This window comes from Girardinichthys multiradiatus, chromosome 3 (assembly GCF_021462225.1).
Source record: "Girardinichthys multiradiatus isolate DD_20200921_A chromosome 3, DD_fGirMul_XY1, whole genome shotgun sequence".
Lineage (NCBI taxonomy): Eukaryota > Metazoa > Chordata > Actinopteri > Cyprinodontiformes > Goodeidae > Girardinichthys > Girardinichthys multiradiatus.
In genome coordinates this window covers 3348007-3365010 of record NC_061796.1, presented here as the reverse complement: position 1 = coordinate 3365010, position 17004 = coordinate 3348007, and the positions used below count along the sequence as shown (strand labels likewise).

Sequence of the window (17004 nt, the reverse complement as noted above, 5' to 3'; positions counted from 1 at the left end):
ATTTGGCTTCAATAAATTTTCATATATATAATTAAGAGAAGCGGTTGTGTTTATTTCGTGCAAGAGTGATTTATCTGTCAAAACAAGGTCGAAGTTCCCCCACCTTTGGTGAAGTGGTTGAATAAACAGTGACATTTTGTGGTTTTGGTTAATAATTTATCAATTATTAATGATGAATAGCTAACTGTAATTATTAAAGAGCTTTGAGCCCATAATCATAACACCAGAGGACATCTCTGATTTCTATTCGTAAGTAATGATTTTTGTTTAAGAAATTAATTTTTTTTTCAAATTATGATTTTAAATTATAATTCTTGATAAATATTAATTAGTCAATAATCATAATTCTTACACTCATTTCAGCCGCTTGTATCCGGGATCTCCTTCTTTCGGTCATGACCCAAAGTTCATGGCCATAAGTGAGGGTAGGAACGTAGACCGACCGGTAAATCGAGAGCTTCGCTTTTCGGCTCAGCTCTCTCTTCACCACAACGGACCGGCACAGCGACCCCATTACTGTGGCAGCCGCACCGATCCGTCTGTCGATCTCCCGCTCCATTCTTCCCTCACTAGCGAACAAGACCCCAAGAAACTTGAACTCCTCCACTTGAGACAGGAACTCCCCTCCAACCTGAAGAGGACAAGCCACCCTTTTCCGACTGAGGACCATGGCCTCGGACTTGGAGGTGCTGATTCTCATCCCAGCCGCTTCACATTCGGCCGCGAACCGCCCCAGCGAATGCTGTAGGTCTTGGCTAAAGGGGGCCAGCAGGACCACGTGATCTGCAAAAATAAGAGACGAAATCCACTGGTCCCCAAACCAGACCCCTCCGGTCCTTGGCTGCGCCTAGAAATCCTATCTATAAAAATTATGAACAGAATTGGTGACCAAGGGCAGCCCTGCTGGTATCCAACATGCACCGGGAACAGGTCCGACTTAGTGCCAGCAATACAGAGGCTGGATGGCCCCTAATAAAGGGCCCCCGTCTCTGTACTGCTGGAGCTTATAAATAAAAGGGCATCATTAATGCCTCAGCAGAGCCACAGGCTGATCTCATATTTGCCACACTGCATTGATGCAGTAATTCAAGAAAATGTTAGGTCGATATACTGTGCAATACTTTTGAAAATAAGTAAGATTCTAGCTTTCAGAATTTCAAAATTTGTGGTTTATTAGCGGTAAGAAAATAATTAGATGAATTAAACCACTAAGAGCTCAGGGAAGAGCTAGAGAGAGCCTGGGAGGTAAAGACAACAGTATTGTATTGTGATGTATGTTGTTCACAAGGTGAACAACATACATCACTAACTATGTTAGATGAGTTTTTATAGAACTTATTGCGGTTGCTTTTCTGTCCATGTTTCTTTTCAAGAGTCTCAGCTAACTCATGGGTGATGTGCCCATCCAAGATCTCGCCGAGTGAGCAGCTCAAGATAATCATAGAGAAGTGCTTTGGATTACAAAGAACCTAGTACCAAGTGGCTGAGTGTTTACCATCACTGTCTGTCTTCACTGAAGGAAATTTAATTGGGGGAAAGATTCCTGTAGCTTAAAGAAAGTCCATGGGTTTTTGAAACCCTCTGTAGCTGAGAAGAAGCTTTGGTACAGCCCAGTTGTGCACATGGAAGATTAGAGAGAGATTTGCCTCAGTGGGAAAAAATATGTTTGAAAATGGACATGAAGCAGCATTACACTGAGAGCATTTTAATCCTGTGCTGGTTTGCATCCGTGGATGTACTGTCTGGGCCTGCACATGTCAATGCGAATCTCCCACAGTAGCTCACATTCATGTCTGTCTGAGCGAAGCTTTTCAGTCTTCAGCTCTCACTCTCTCCCTTCTCTCTCTCCGTCTGTTGCTCCCTCCGCCCCTTCCCTCTCAGTGTGAGCGTAGTCTGGGCGCCAAGCCAAGTGGAGTGTGTTTTTTTGAATGAATACCTGATGCGGCTGATGAGGCTGGCTGGGGGAGGAGTTGTGTCAGTAGAGTACTGAGAGAGAGAAAAAAACAGGAGGAGGAAGGGAGGGAGGGAGGTGGAGAGGGAAAGGAAGGGAGGCAGAAACACTCACTCACAGAGAGCAGGAGACAGAAAAGCAACCAGGCAGAGAGAGGGAGCTGGCGGACTGGTGGCCTTGCATAACACTCACTGGAGCAGCCTTTCACGCAGGTCTCGGCGGGGTCTGCAGGACTGGGGAACTTCCTTTCACCGCCGGCCCTCATTGCAAGGGGCAGAACAGCCTGTGAACCCAAATCTACAGAGCTTCACGAGAGAGCTGCACAAAGGACAGTCAGGAAGAAGAATCCTGGGATAGATAGAGACACACTGACACTGCCAGGAAGAACCCTTGGATATGATCTGCAGGCTGTGGCCGTGGACAGACTGGTGAGCTATTCTTAGTACTATTACACAGGGAGGAGGGGGGGGGGGGCTTTTCTTCCTGATTTGTGGCATAGTAGTAATTCTGGCCTGCTCCTCCACTCATGCACTCTCACTGTTAAGCCCCCAGAGACCAGAGTCCAAGCATCTGTCCTCTGATCTGTCCAAAGTCCCTGCTGCCGGACTTGACCCTGTTTACGTTTGCTGCCTGCACGAGTGCGTGTGTGTGTGCACGTTTTTCCCTTGTTGCACGGTGTGATTGGAGTGTGCCAAGCAGTGATGCAGAACTCCGGAGTCATTGTGAAGACAAAACAGCCTGAACCCCACTGCCAGTTCTTACCGTCTGCTGCCACACGGACGGTCCGCCTCTTAAAGGTGCAGGAGGTACTGTTGCACGGCCAGACAGGAAAATGTTTCTTTGGAATATTAGAATACAAGCATTACACATAATAGATCTGCTCTGTGGCGTTGACAGCAGAATTGTTTGTATTCCAGGGGAGGTGACGTCTTGTCTATATGCAGCAAGTCACTGTTAAATGCTTGTACATATTGTCCTGCACAGTACCTCCCCTCTCTGTTTCATGCCAGAGCTCAGATTGATAATGATGTTTTTGTTTTCTATATATAGCCTTTTGCTGGACAGGGTAATCACTGTGTCCTCAGAGACATTAGATTTGTTCTCACTTTTGCAACAGCTCAGCGCACTATCAAGAAAAATGTAGTTTCCTTTTCGATGCACTACTGCATAATCCCTCCTGCAGAGAAATGTTATTGCTATGAAGCAGCGGATCAATGCAAGGAGTAAACACTCAGTGGGAGCATGAGAGAAGACTCATGGCTGTGGCAGAGAAGAAAGAGGTGGGTCGCAACTGCAGCATAAGTAAGGAGATACAACCCTGCTAGGGAGCCTCTCACCTGGAGAAAGAGTTCAGCTGTACAAACCCATCTCTGAGATTTATGCTGCTTTCCGGCATGGAGAAAAGGGACCACACATTGGGGTGGGGAGGGGGGTGGTCCATCTCTCTCCATCTGATTGATGAGCTGAACAGAACAAGTCCTGTCCCCTCCACTCCACTACACTGTGTTGTCATCCCTCTGTACGATTGTCTCAGTGGTGTCAGTCCTGAGTCAAGGTTCCCATGCTGCGTGGCTCACAGTCTTGAAGACTCGTCTTTGTTCTCCATAGTAACATCTAAGCCTTATGTGTGTGTTGGTGTCACTGCTCTAATTATAGGCTAACAAAAGAAAATCTGGAGAGGCTTTTTGGCTGCTGAGCTTTGTGTTTGTCGTTCAGTCCATTCAAACTGTTGGTATGTCAGCTGGCTTTGTCTGCCAGTACTGATTTGAAGACAGAAGATGCCTGTGCTTCAGATATGATGTCATTACAGTGTTGACAAGGTGTTGCTGAGGTGGGGTTGTTGCCAAAGAGCAGAGCAGTACCGAACAGTGTAGCTCAGACTGTAGAAGCAGCTGCGTTTCTGATCGGGGGATCTCTCGGCGAGGAGAAAGGCTGTGGGGGGGGGCCAAATGGCGCTCTGATGCTGCAGGCGCTGCTCAATGTGGGTCAGGGAAAAGCAGAACTCATATCTTCTTCTCCATGTCATCCCCATTCCTTGTCACCTTTCTCTCGTTCTTTCCCCCCTTTCTGCAGAGTTCTGTATCTTACACCTTTCTTATTTTCCTTCCTTGCTCTCCTCTTTCTGTTGCTGTTTCTCTTCATCTCTGCTGCTTCCCTCCTTTGTTACAGCTGCTGAATCTTCTCCGCTGTAAACTGAGCGGAGGTTCTCGCTGCTTGTCCATGCAGTGACCTTGTCGAAACCAATGCTAGAGGTAGATGCTTCCAAATAAAACATGACCAAAGTCGCGTTCTGATTTCTTTTTTCTCCTCCCCACCCTCAGTCTTTATGTAACATGTCCGTGGTTGCCTTCTGTAGTGAAACACTGACATAAAAACACTCCAGCATGGTCGAATGGTAAAGTGAAGCTACTCTAAATGGAATGCACAGGAAATAATTGAATGTCTATTTGTTTGCCATATATTTATAGTCCATTTCAGTGGAGCCTCTGGCTAATGAACAATTCAGAGTCCAGTGCATTGACGCACAGATAAGCCTGCAGGAAGGAACGGCAACTCTGGCAAAGAAACTGTGAAGGAAAAGCTCATGCACAGCTGAAAATGAATGTTTGGATTTCATAAAAAAAGATTTATTGTGTGTACATGTGCAAGCATGAGTATGGATGGTCTAATTAAGGAACAGTTCAGGATTTTTGAATTGTGGTTCTGTTCAAATTTTACAGGCTGTTAATATATACTTCCAGTATAAATCTTTTGGTGTCTTTATTATAAATTGAGATTAGTTGGTCTCAAACTGACATCTAATCCAAGTGGGGACAAGACCAGAACGGGTTGTCTTGACTCTAATCTGAAAAAGAAACCCATCATGGCAGTTTATACAAAGGCTGTTTTGTGAAGCTTTTAACTATCATGTTTGCATTCAGCATTTTTTTTTTTTTTACAAAGAAGTTGCTCATTATTTACAAGGGAAATTGAGGTAGGACACAATGTGCCACCAATGATCTTCCTGTTTGAAGCATATACTGAGAACAGAACATATAAAGAGATTTTATCCAGATTAGCTACCTAATAGAAAAATAAAGCAGTGTAAAACTCAATGAAACAGCATGCACTGAACATTTTTACTTTTTACACCTCACAAAATTGCCCTGACTATAAACACTTATGCGTTTTATGCAGTAGGATTATTGCTGGCCCAGAACCTACTATCGTTATTCTTTTGGTAAATAATTTTCAACTTTTTGGTAAATAACTGCCTAATGAAAAGATAACAATGGGTAATAGTGGCATAAACCACTATGATGCTTCTGAGATCTGAGTTGTTTTAGGATGATAGAAGACAGCTTTGGTCTTAGCCCGTCCTGGACTGGCTGTTAGCTTCAGCCTCTGGGACCAGTTAATCCAGGTCTATACTAAACAATACACAAAGAGAGTTATCAGTTACAGATAATATATTAATTGTTTATGACTGCTTATAGCTCCTTAACAGAACTTCACTGCACAAGAATTGTGAACTAGTCCTTAAATATGTTCTCCATGTGTCAGTGAACTTTATTCCCAGTGGTGCCAAGAGCTTGTTTTGCTTTTCATTTAGGCCTTTCTCTTTTCCTGTTATTAACCAAACTCTTAAGGTTCCTTTTATTGTTTGCTGTTGATTCTGTGTTCCCCTGTACTTTGAAAGACTGCTCAAAGATTTTACAGCAGAATATAATTAAAATATTTAGTGACAGAAAAAAAGACCAATTTATAAAAGCACATCTCAAGCAACCGTAAACTGTTTTTACTTTCATTGTCTACGGACCCAGAGTTCCTTTCTGAGGGTAAATGTGATATTTACATATTTAAAGCCAATCCCATGGACCCAACACAAGTTTTAGAACTCCAAATGATTCTCTTTGGAATATTCTCCTAGGAGAACCTTGATTTCTCTGATTTCTTCCAGGAAAACCTGGAAAAAGACAACGTCTATGTACAATCGTGGACACCGCAGCCTGCATGCACAAACCACAGTTTACAACTGTTTAAAGAAAGCCCTGAATGTAAATTTTTTACAGTATGCAGCTAAATATGCACAACATTGTTCTTAACTGTTTGCTTATTATACATCAATACCTTAAAGAGAAGCTTGTGTTGTGGAACAAGTCCATGCAGATCCTGGAAGGGGAATCTCGAGGTTACTCTCAGGCAACTATAACTTGTATTCTAGTACATTAGAAAAACTGTCAAATATTGTCTTTATGCTTGGCGCCACCTATTGGTAGAGAAAATAACTGACCCATAGTTGAGGCCTTTGTAATTAGATTTTTTTGTTTTTCACTGTGGTGAATTTTCTGACTTGTAAGAAAAATTTAAGATGGTGTACAAACAGTTTATAGTTTCTACACCAGTTCTTCTGTGCATTTAACTTTTACAATAATATTAATAGTAATACTCTTATATGTAAATATTGCAAGCAGTGTTGCAGGATTTACTTAGTGTAATCATCTAAATTTAAGTCCATTTTGCTTTCAGACGTTTGTCAACATTGTAGAAGAGGCGGGTTGATCAAAGATGATTCCTCATGAAGTTTGTGGAGCTCATTTTCTGAGCTGGAGTGACTCCATCTTCTCTGCTGTGGCAGCTGTGGTTGTTCATCAGTGAACACAAAGAGTCAGAGCCACAGAGAGCACACAGAGGCCCCTAAACAATTCCACTGAGAAAATATTCTCAGAGGGACAAAGAAGTAGAACAAAATAAATTTAAGACCACTTGGGCACAATGAAAGCAAATCAAGAGAGGAGTAATGGATGCCTGCCTCCTAAGAAGCGTGAGATCCTGGCACTGGAGCAGAGGCCAGTTGTAGTAGCTGCAGCTACACCTCCCATTGCGGTGCCGACTGATATTACTCACACAGAAAACCTAGCTTGGCTTGCAAGTGTGGCCAGTGAACGCTGCAAGTCCGAGAAAGAAACAGAAAGCCCAAGATGTCCTGTCCCCTCAACTTCTTCTTCTCCTACGACATCTATACCCTCCCCAGCAACTCCCCTTTCTGCAGTGCCCTTGGCCCCTCTGCCTGCAGTTTATCCAGCTACCCTTCCCCAACAGGCTGGAACAATCCAGTTTGCTCATCTGGGACCCAACGTACAATTCATCAGCTCTGGGCCCTATGCTGGGTACATCTCCTCTCATATCATTCATAATCATAATCATCATAGTTCTGCACCGAACAGCTCTGCATTAGTAGGACAGCGCACCCAGATAGATGGTTACACCACTGCCCTCATATCCCCCAGCACCAAAGGGGAACAGCAGTTTCAAATCGGACTCTCCCCTACAGAGTTGGCTCCTGTTACACTTCCAAGTTCACCCCAAGTAACCAATCAGTACATCCATCTCGACAGCAGAACACCTTTGACTGTCAGCGGAAACGCTGTAGCATCACCTACGGCTCACCTTCAGCTCCACCCTCAGGCAGCTGTCCTCCCGCAAACGCTTACTCTTGCCTCTTCACAGCTTGTGGTTCAGTATGCAGATGGTTCAGCTGGAAAGAAACCAGAAGGCCATGCTAAGGGTGTGCTGAATGGGGAAGTGGAAGTGGGCAAACAAGCCAAATTCTCTGGAGCCAACCATCAGCCAGTCCAGAGCTATGAGGCCAGGCATATCCTCCTACCTGCTGACTATGGCCAAAACCCTGCAGGTTTGCAGACCTCCTTGGTGCTTGTCGCACAGCCAAACCATGGAGTGGAACATGAAGCTGGCCCAAATAAAATTTCCCTGGTCCAGACTGAGAAAGGAAGCATCTGCTTTGGGAAACCTGTATCCAGAGCCTCTTCTTTCACTTCGCTTTCTTCTTCTGAGGTGATCAAGTCTGTTGCTCCTCATACTGTCATTCACACCAGTCTGCCTCCTGAAGAACTGCCAGCCAGTCTCTACACTTCCACACAACCTCCCATCATTGGCTATATCACCAGTGCAAATCAGCACACTGTCAGCTACCATGCAGCACTGCCCCAGCACCTGGTCATCCCAAGCGGCCAGTCCCTCCTCATACCAGTCAGCAGTGCCAACAATGGCACAGAAATAGAGGTCAGTCGCAGTGTTAGCACCCTTACTGCCACTACTACTCCTCAAATATCAACTGCCATGCCACATGCCTATCTGGCCACAGCTTTGTCCAAATGTGAAGCTCTTGGCCCAGATGGAAATCAACCACCCTCACCACCACAGGCTGCAGCCTTGCCTGTACTGAACTCAAACCCAGTCCCTGCAGTAGTGGCAGCCCCAGCCCAAGCTCCTACTCCTGTTCCCACTTCTTCCCCAGCTTCTGTCCAAGCCTCCCCCTCCATCACTTCGTCTCCCGTGGCACTTCCTCCCTTCTTCATGCGAGGCTCTATCATCCAGCTGGCTGATGGGGAGCTTAAGCGTGTGGAGGATCTCAAGACAGAAGACTTCATCCAAAGCGCTGAGATCAGCAGTGAGCTGAAGATTGACTCCAGCACTGTGGAGCGCATAGACAGTGGGCAAAGTCCCAACGCAGTGCTCATTCAGTTCTCAGTGGGGGAGCTCAAAGCCCAGGTAAATTACTCCAAAGTTATATCTTTGGGGTTTAATTTAATTTAAAGTATTATGCAGAAATGTGAAAAACTCAAGTCTTTGTTCACAACAGAAAGATTTCAGCCTGGCAGACAAGATAAAAAACAAATCTTTATAATATGTGTGTTGCAGTGTGTTCTTAGCAAAAGATTAACTGTGTCTCTTGTGTTTATACTCCTGTGTAGGTGTGTGTTGAGGTGCTGGTGGAGTATCCTTTCTTTGTTTTCGGCCAGGGCTGGTCATCCTGCTGTCCCGACCGGACCACACAACTGTTTGAGTTGTCTTGTGCCAAACTGTGTGTCGGTGACGTGTGTGTGTCGCTGACCCTCCGCACTTTGAGAAATGGTTCCCTGGCAGACAGTCAGGCTTTGGGAACAAAGCTGAAGATGGGTTCACTCTCTGACCCGTCCCACTGCGTTGATCCCCATATGATGAACAGTATGAATCCCAACCATCCGGGCAGTAATGGTAGTCTCCTCATGAAGGCTTCCACTGCCAACAGGTTGGAAAAACTGAACGTTTCTGAACCTGGAGTAGGAAAAACTGGTGGGCTAGTACCATCTCCAGAACGGGCTGAGGGGATGTTCAGAAGTGGACCAATGCTAGCAGGCTTTGGGAGGGGAGAATTAAGACAGGAATCAGTAAAAACAGACATATCAGGCCTCTGTAAACTACAGTGTGCTGACCCAGAGAGACCTTTTGTTCGCAAGAGACGGTGGTCGGCTCCAGAACGTGACCAGACTGAGAGAGCTGAAGAGGAGCCTCCTGTTACTCTGCCTAAGCCCTCATTTCTACCCCGGGAGGTCAAAATCAGCATAGAGGGCCACTCGAGAGCTGGAGGCGAAAGATGCTTGAAGAAAAGAGTTGACTGTTAAGACAACTTTTAAAAACCTGTTGTTTGCTTTGTGTTTAGCCTATCTCTTTTCACTTAATCATGACTACTGTAATATAGAGTTTTCACAGGATTTACATGTTTTCTTTCACACAAAAAAGAAGCAAAGTAGAGCACCTTGACAAGTGTAACACACAAGATCAGTGCAATCAATGCTGAAAGCAACAATGAATGCAAAGTGAATGTTGATCAAGAATGACAGACGTCTGTTATAAGATGGAGTCAGGTGGGACCCAAATGAAGCACAGACCCCGTTAACACCGTGTTTGAAGAGGTGTGCCGAGAAATAACTGGAATGTGGAGTAAGAGACGTTTGGTGTTTTAATGACAATGTTTAATTAGGTTGACGGAGAACTTTTTCTGTCTCATTGATCTGATTTTACTATCATCTATAATTTTTACACTGTCATGATTGCCTGAGCTGCGGTGGGTGGTCTTGGTCCTCTGTACGATTGTGTGTTTGTGTTTGCCTGTTGGCGTGTTTGGTAGTTTTGTTGTTGCTGTCAAACGGAGAACAGGAAATGAGGTGATACTGTTTGCTGCGAACTCGATCAAAGTCTTGGAAATCATGACTAAGAAGGTTTGAATGTAATTCCCTTGATACTGACTCATGAAGTCATGCATGTGCTGTTTGTTACAACCCTGATGTGTAAAATGAGAATGTGGGTCCCAGTCTGATGCAATGCTGTTGCAACAGGCTGCTCTCAACAGTTTTGTGTAGATGAACTATGGTGATATACTTTACTTTTAAACCTTGAGCTCTTCTCTGAAACTTTCTTTAAAGTATTGCATGTTTCAGGCTGCATTATTCGTGACTTCTGTTTATTGATTTTTAACAAACCAGTTATGAAAAGTCATAGTATTTCCACAAAATATCAATAAATGAACTCAGTTAAAGCTATATGGATTCAGCCCTTCTACTGAGATATGAAATATGGGTTTGTTAACTCAGCTAAATGTTTTTGGACACATAGGAACTGCCTCAAAAAGATCCCATAACTCAGCCCGGTGCATTTGTACCAGTGCATTATTGAGAGGAAAAGCTGTATTGAGAGGAAAAGCTAACAAATTAAAACCATAAAACAGGAGAATGAAGCAGCACAGAAGTAAAATATGTTGTAGGGGACTAGTTGCTAACACCAACACCTCTGCCCTGATATTTATCTTCATAAATAGAAAAACTGTTAAAAAAGTAATGTCCCATGAATCTCAACCTTTATAGACAGACTTAATTTGGCATTGAAGAGCCTTACCTCAGCACTCAGATAATTTAATTCACTTTTACTGTGATACTTTAAAGTCATTTATCTAACACAACAAAAAGATTGACAATACATAAGGACTCTAATACAAAAACTTTGCCTTTAGTAAAAAAGTACAGCCATGCGTCCACTAAGATTATTACAGAAAAGATTTTCAACACTTTTCAAAGAATAACATTAAACCAGCTCTAGGATTAAAACTGTGGATAGTCTAATCAATCTTGTTCTATATAAAGTATCTTACTCAAGCTTGTTTACAGACCGACCCCCAAACTTTCCCAAAGCTGCTCAGGGATTTAGCTATTTATATCTTAATATAAAGGTTACACCATAAAAATAAAGCAACCACAACAATATTGTATTTTTACAAGTACCAGTACAGACAAATGGTTGTTAGCATAAGAACATATGAGTCTTAAATACAAGCTACTGTTATTCTGCAGCCCAATTGCCTCAAAAGTCAAATCTCAAATCTGATGATAAAATTGCATCCAAAGTAACCACATTTTACCTGAATGTTAAAATTATCAGGTGATTTGCTAATATTCTGAGCTTAGTTGATTTTTCCAAAATGTAACTAGAAGAATCTGGTGTTGGCATACAAAATAAAATAGAGCATTAATGTTGCGGCACAGCAAGCTGGCGCAGTAAATTAGAAAAGGTAGGTGGGAAACTTCCAAAAGTTATTGCTTTATAAGTTTGGTAAACAGCAGGTCAGAACTTCAGCAACAAAAACATAAGCAATTTTATGTTTATATACAAGCTAGTACTTTGCTAGCTGATTCTGCAAGTTATTTCCAACATTTAGTTGCAAGACAGAAAACCTGTACAGTTCAGTGACCAGCCTATCACAATGAGAACAAGTCTAAAACAATGTACTTCTTTTGAGTACAACTTGGAACCTACTAGTAGCACTAAAGCCTAGCTATTTGCGTTTGAATGTCAGATAAAGCAAAGACTCCTGAGACTGCTTATTTCCTCATTTCCATGCCAAGTGGAAACTACATAGCCAGATAAATAATATATTAAGTGACTTGCGAACATTACTTTAATATTATTTGTTAGTAGCCCGCTTGAGCAATTTTGTATTACTTTTACTAATTTTAATTGAGTAAAGATTGTTGCTGCTATAGTTTGTTTCATAAATTTCCCACCAGAATCGATCTAAAGGCCCCAGAAAACAATAGCTGTCTTTCTGTCTAAGTAATGACAAAGGGGTTCAGGATTATGGGCGCCGGACTCGTTGTTGTTACCTTGTATATTTTACAGACACCAAGGCCTTGATATTTAGCATGTATCAAGTTTACAGCAGTATGACGGGTTTTACCATGAATCCTCAACATTGGTGTGCCTCTCTCAGGTCCAGACCTGATATATTAGAGTACTGGTGTCATGATTAAACCACATACTCTTTCTTTGTGCTTCTGTTCTAGAAAAAAAGAGACACTCTACAGTTCATACTCAGGAAGAGAGCGTAGTAAACAGATGGTATGTTGTTGTAGTGTGTGTGTGTGTGTGTGTGAAGGCCTGAGATAGTTTTCCCATGTCATTAGTCACGTGTAAGTGTTTGTGTGGAAAAGCAGCACTTTGATGGAGCATCCAGTGGGAGCTTGGTGGCAATGGCAAACCTCTCATGCAGTTTTTAGATATGATGATACAGTGTAAGAGACTGTTTCTCAACACTTTACATGTTTTGGAGGTTTATTACCGAGAAACCAATTTAGAATGTAAACGGACATGAAGCAAACTTTATTTTTCTGAGGATTTATAGAGCTACTATCCAGAGAAAGACAGAGATGAAGAGCTAACTAGCCAGCTAGTGCTGATAATGTACAGTGAAATTGTATCTTAGAAAGTGTACAGAGTGTAATCTAACCTTTTAATGTACTGTATGTGCCACAACGCCTCCTTCAATCATTCCATCGACTCACTGATACCTACAAGTTCTGCTATTGTTTGTTTCAACTCTGGTATTGATCAAATGTTCATGAATGTGCTATCTCTCTTTTGGAACCATCAGCGTAGGTGGGACTCCTCAGAGTTTAGTTTGTTTTAAAAATGGACTGCAGTTTATCCTAAAAGCCATTAAACTCCTATGAGGTGTTTATTGTATACCCAGAAATCAGACTGTTCTGTTTTTGTGTGACTGCTCAGGCTATATCTAAAAAAACAACAACACTGCCCTCTGACTGTTCTCCTCCAATGATGTGGTCTTATATCCTTCACTGTTACAAAGAAGAACTACTGTTTGTCTTAATGACTATTTTCTCTCTCCACACCCGACTCATGTTTGTAGGTTTCAAAAGTGAATTGTTTTTCAAATACAGAGTTGACATGTTATGGCACAGACAAACCGATGAAATGTGGTGTTTATGTTTGAATAAAATGTCTTGTGATACGTTCATGGGCTGATGTAAAGGAAGTGGATGTAGCATGATGAAAATTGATGATCTGTTGTTTTTTTCTGAAGCCTTAAATTTGGCATTTGGGCCCATTTTCACATATTTATTATCTGACCTGATGTGAATGCCAGGCATTGAGATGCTAATGGTCCCCTTTGAACTTTTCTACCAGTTTTGTTTAGAATAATTTCTTGTTGCAATAGGCAATTTGAGACATACAAAATACAGAGTACAAAATACAATTATATGAAAAGCACAAACCAATAAAATACTAACAATGTATTTAGTATAAGGCTTGATATTGAAATCCCAAAAGGCTTGGCTAGTCGATAGGCTATGTGCATATATAACAATTATATTTTTTTATATATTAAAACATTTATTCACAGATGAGTTAAAAACATATTGCAAGTCAGTCAAATATAGATTTTGCAACATTGAAAGCATTCTCTATTGTCAGCAGTGAAACCCTCCAAGGCCAAGAACTGACTTTTTCATCTGAAGGACTTATAATTCTTGGATTTGACATTTGAATCACATTAAAAAAACTCACTGGCCACTACAGTGATACACTGGTTCGTTTATTTGCAATTTTTACTCCCATTCCTTAAAAGTCAAAGGAAACCGAGCATGTTGCTTGTTTAGGAAAGCTGTGTGAAAAATGATGGTGAGTCACAGATTTTACTTACAGAAGCAAAAAACCTTCAGTCCCTCCATGAAAGCTTGTAAAGACATAGGGCTCAAGTGGCTCAGGTGGTAGGGGTTTATCCTGTAACAGGTGGGTTGATGGTGGTCAGAGGGCCCAGTGGCGCTGATTGTATGGCAGTCCCACTTTTGTCAGTCTGCCCCAGGCTACAATGTAGTCTACAAATGTGAATGGGTGGATGACTGTTTGCAGTGTAAAGCGCTTTGAAGTCCTTGGACCTGAAAGCGCTATACAAGCGCAAGGCCATTAACCATTTAACATGGAAGTCAATACAGAAAACACTGAAGAAAAACAGTTTCAGTCTTTTTTAAAATTTGTTATAAAAAAAAGCAAATGTGTCTGCCTTACTCTCTTTGAAGCAACTTTGTAGTTAAGTTACTTGCACTAATAATAATGTTTGAACATAGCCAATAACTCAGTATTTTTTCATAGAATTATATGAAAAAATACTTTATATTTTACACAGGATATCCAGCTGTTATTTTGTTATGGCAGTTTTGGTGCAAACTGCCATTGTGGTCAGAGCCTTTTTGCCATCCCTATCTGCATTTTTATTGAAGGTCTTGGTTTTTAGATCAAAATGCTATGTCCACCTTTTACATCGTCTGTGGTTACTGAAAGTTTTCTTACAGCCAACAAATCCATACTTTATTCTGTCGGCTGAATTAAACTGTAATACACATCTTTATAAACTGTTCACAGATGTTTTTTTGTTGTTGTTTTTTTCATGTTAAAAAAGGTACAAAAAATCTGCACTTATACACTGTTGCCCCTGAAGTTAAAATACTTACATTTTTAGACACATTCCTGTTTTCATTGTGGTTTGTTTTCACTGTGATATGTTTGGAATTGATTGATCAATAAAAGACGATTTACACATAGATATGCACATAATATGTCAAGAAAAAAATCACATAGTTTCAACCATTTGAGAGAAGAGATAAAGAAAAATATTTTATTCTAACTTTGCGGGCATCAGCGTATATTCAGTTAAGCCCAACAATATTCATAGTCCTGGCAGATTCTGATTTTGAATCCAGTTTTCATTCCACCAAAAAGTTTAGTTTGGATAGGAAAGGAGACAGAATCTATCAAAAGATAATCAAACAATGTAAAGGAGTAGGCTTAACAATTTTGGACAAATGTTTTATGTTTTTATTTAATTTTAATAAAACAATTACATGTTGAAAATTCTTCATCCCATACTCAATAATAGCAATCAAGCCGACTGGCTTTTTACATGTTTTCATTGTTATTTAGATGATTTGTCTTTGGTAATGAGCACAAAGTCTTGGTGGAGGTTGGGAGGCCTCTTTGTCATCACCCTAATATTTAGCTCCCTCCACTGAGTGTCAACCAGATTTAAGACAGGACCCTGTAAAAAAATACTTCCAGTTAAAATAAACATGTTGGCAAAACTAAAAGATTACCTTAAACCTAAATCTGCCAGAGGTGTGATTAATTTTGGCCTTAAATGTACACTGTATATTTTAAAAGTTCCTTACTCATTAGGGACCTACAGCAACCTCCACAATTATTGGCTTCCCTAATAAAGATGTGTAAAAAAGCCTGAAAATATTTGGTTGTTATGGAGATCCCAAGATGCCAATATCTACCATCCTCTTTACTTGCTTGGTGAAAAGATGAATGTTCTCGTCCATCCCTTTTGTAACAGTTCAATTATTTAAGTTTTTAATATTGCTTTTACCATAGACATAAGCCAATTTTAGTAAGAAACAATTTTCCTAAAACCATTTCCTGACTAATGCAGATGAACACATATCTGATTTGCATTAATGGCATGTTCTCCTATCTTTCCTCTTTTCAAGATTGACTAGAAGAAATGGGCATTTTAATCATGACATATTTATTTAATTATATTTTAAAGTTTCAGGATGCACTCATCTACCTAAAAACAGAGAAATATAAATTCTGCATATATTGTTAGAGAAAGCAAAGTACAGAGGCTACCAACCACCTTGTTAATGGTCCCAATAACTGTGTCACCAATTAATTTGTTAAAAAACATTATTTCTTACTTTGAATGTGTTTTTTTTAACCCCCTGAATAAAATGGGATCAAATTAAAAGTGGGATTTTTTTTTATTTTCAAGTGTAAGACTTTGTTCATGGAATAAAAGATACATTCCTTTCAGGCTTTTTACACATCTGTAGCAGGGAGGGCCATTATATGTGGAGGGTATATTATGTCAGCTTTGGACTGAGTCAGTGGATGCTGTAGTAAACATAAGCAGCCCAGAGTAATAAGGCAAAATGCTAAGCATATGAAGAAAATGCTTGTTGGCTTCAGTTTTCTGATGGGATTTATTGAACTTTATCTCTGGGCTAATATGTAAGAAACCTGCTGATGTAGACAACTTCAAATATGCTGCGAGTTAAACAGAGCAGTAAAAATGAACAGGTGTAGAGTCTATACCGTAAGAAAAAGGAAAGAATAGAGTGCGAACAAAATCATTTGAGAAGTGGGGATTACATGTGCCACAGATGTGAAGAGGTTTTAAAATAGACACCAGCATTATTCAGAACGTTTTATATATATAAGGAACCATTTTGGTTCACTAGCAGGTTAAAGACTGCCCCTGTAGATTAGTAATTTCACAGTTTTTCTGTACAATGTTAAGAATGGCATAAAAGTGCCACATTGTGGTGATCTTTGAAACTGCACTTTGACTTACCGGTGAATTAGAGTGAGGGTTTCGTTGTCACAAATACATAGAACAAACAAACGACCTGTCTAAGAAATACCTTTTTGTCTGTTTGACATCATAACAATCCAATCTGTAAATAGCCAAAGTCTTCCATTATAATGTTGGTCTGTCCTTATTCCCGCTGAAGAGAAGTAACTCTTACCCTCTTGTACAGACCTATAAGATGATTTAAACGGTTATTGTTCAGTTGAATAAAACACAAGATGTTACTTCACCTAAGATGTTTCCTTTTGCACCAGCTCAAACAACCCAGGAAACAATGGGAGTCAAAGACTTTAAAACATATTTTGTAATTGGAGTCTGTTTGAATGAATCTCTGTATAAGATGCAGTGTGTCCTAGCAGTACAGTATGTAGTAAGTACCAATAATGTTTCTTTATTTTGATGGTGTTGAGATTTGCTGTAAAATCCCTTCTTTAAATGTTTGATTTTACTTTTTATCACATATATTCATGGAAATAAAGAATCTGAAGAAAAATGCAGCATGTAGTTT

General features: G+C 40.8%; 1 protein-coding gene across 2 annotated transcripts; it reads left to right on the top strand.

Annotated features, from left to right (window-relative positions):
• The first annotated feature begins 1630 nt into the window (after positions 1 to 1630).
• LOC124865342 (ataxin-1-like) lies at positions 1631 to 16993 on the top strand. Of its 2 annotated transcripts, none has more exons than XM_047360347.1 (3): positions 1631 to 2379; positions 6461 to 8503; positions 8707 to 16993. In XM_047360347.1, exons 2-3 carry the CDS (start codon positions 6707 to 6709, stop codon positions 9394 to 9396), a joined length of 2487 nt encoding a protein of 828 aa, XP_047216303.1. In that variant the 5' UTR covers positions 1631 to 2379; positions 6461 to 6706; the 3' UTR covers positions 9397 to 16993. The 2 variants fall into 2 exon arrangements, with proteins under 2 accessions (XP_047216303.1, XP_047216304.1); XM_047360348.1 differs by lacking the exon at positions 1631 to 2379 and adding an exon at positions 4151 to 4203.
• Positions 16994 to 17004: the final 11 nt, after the last annotated feature.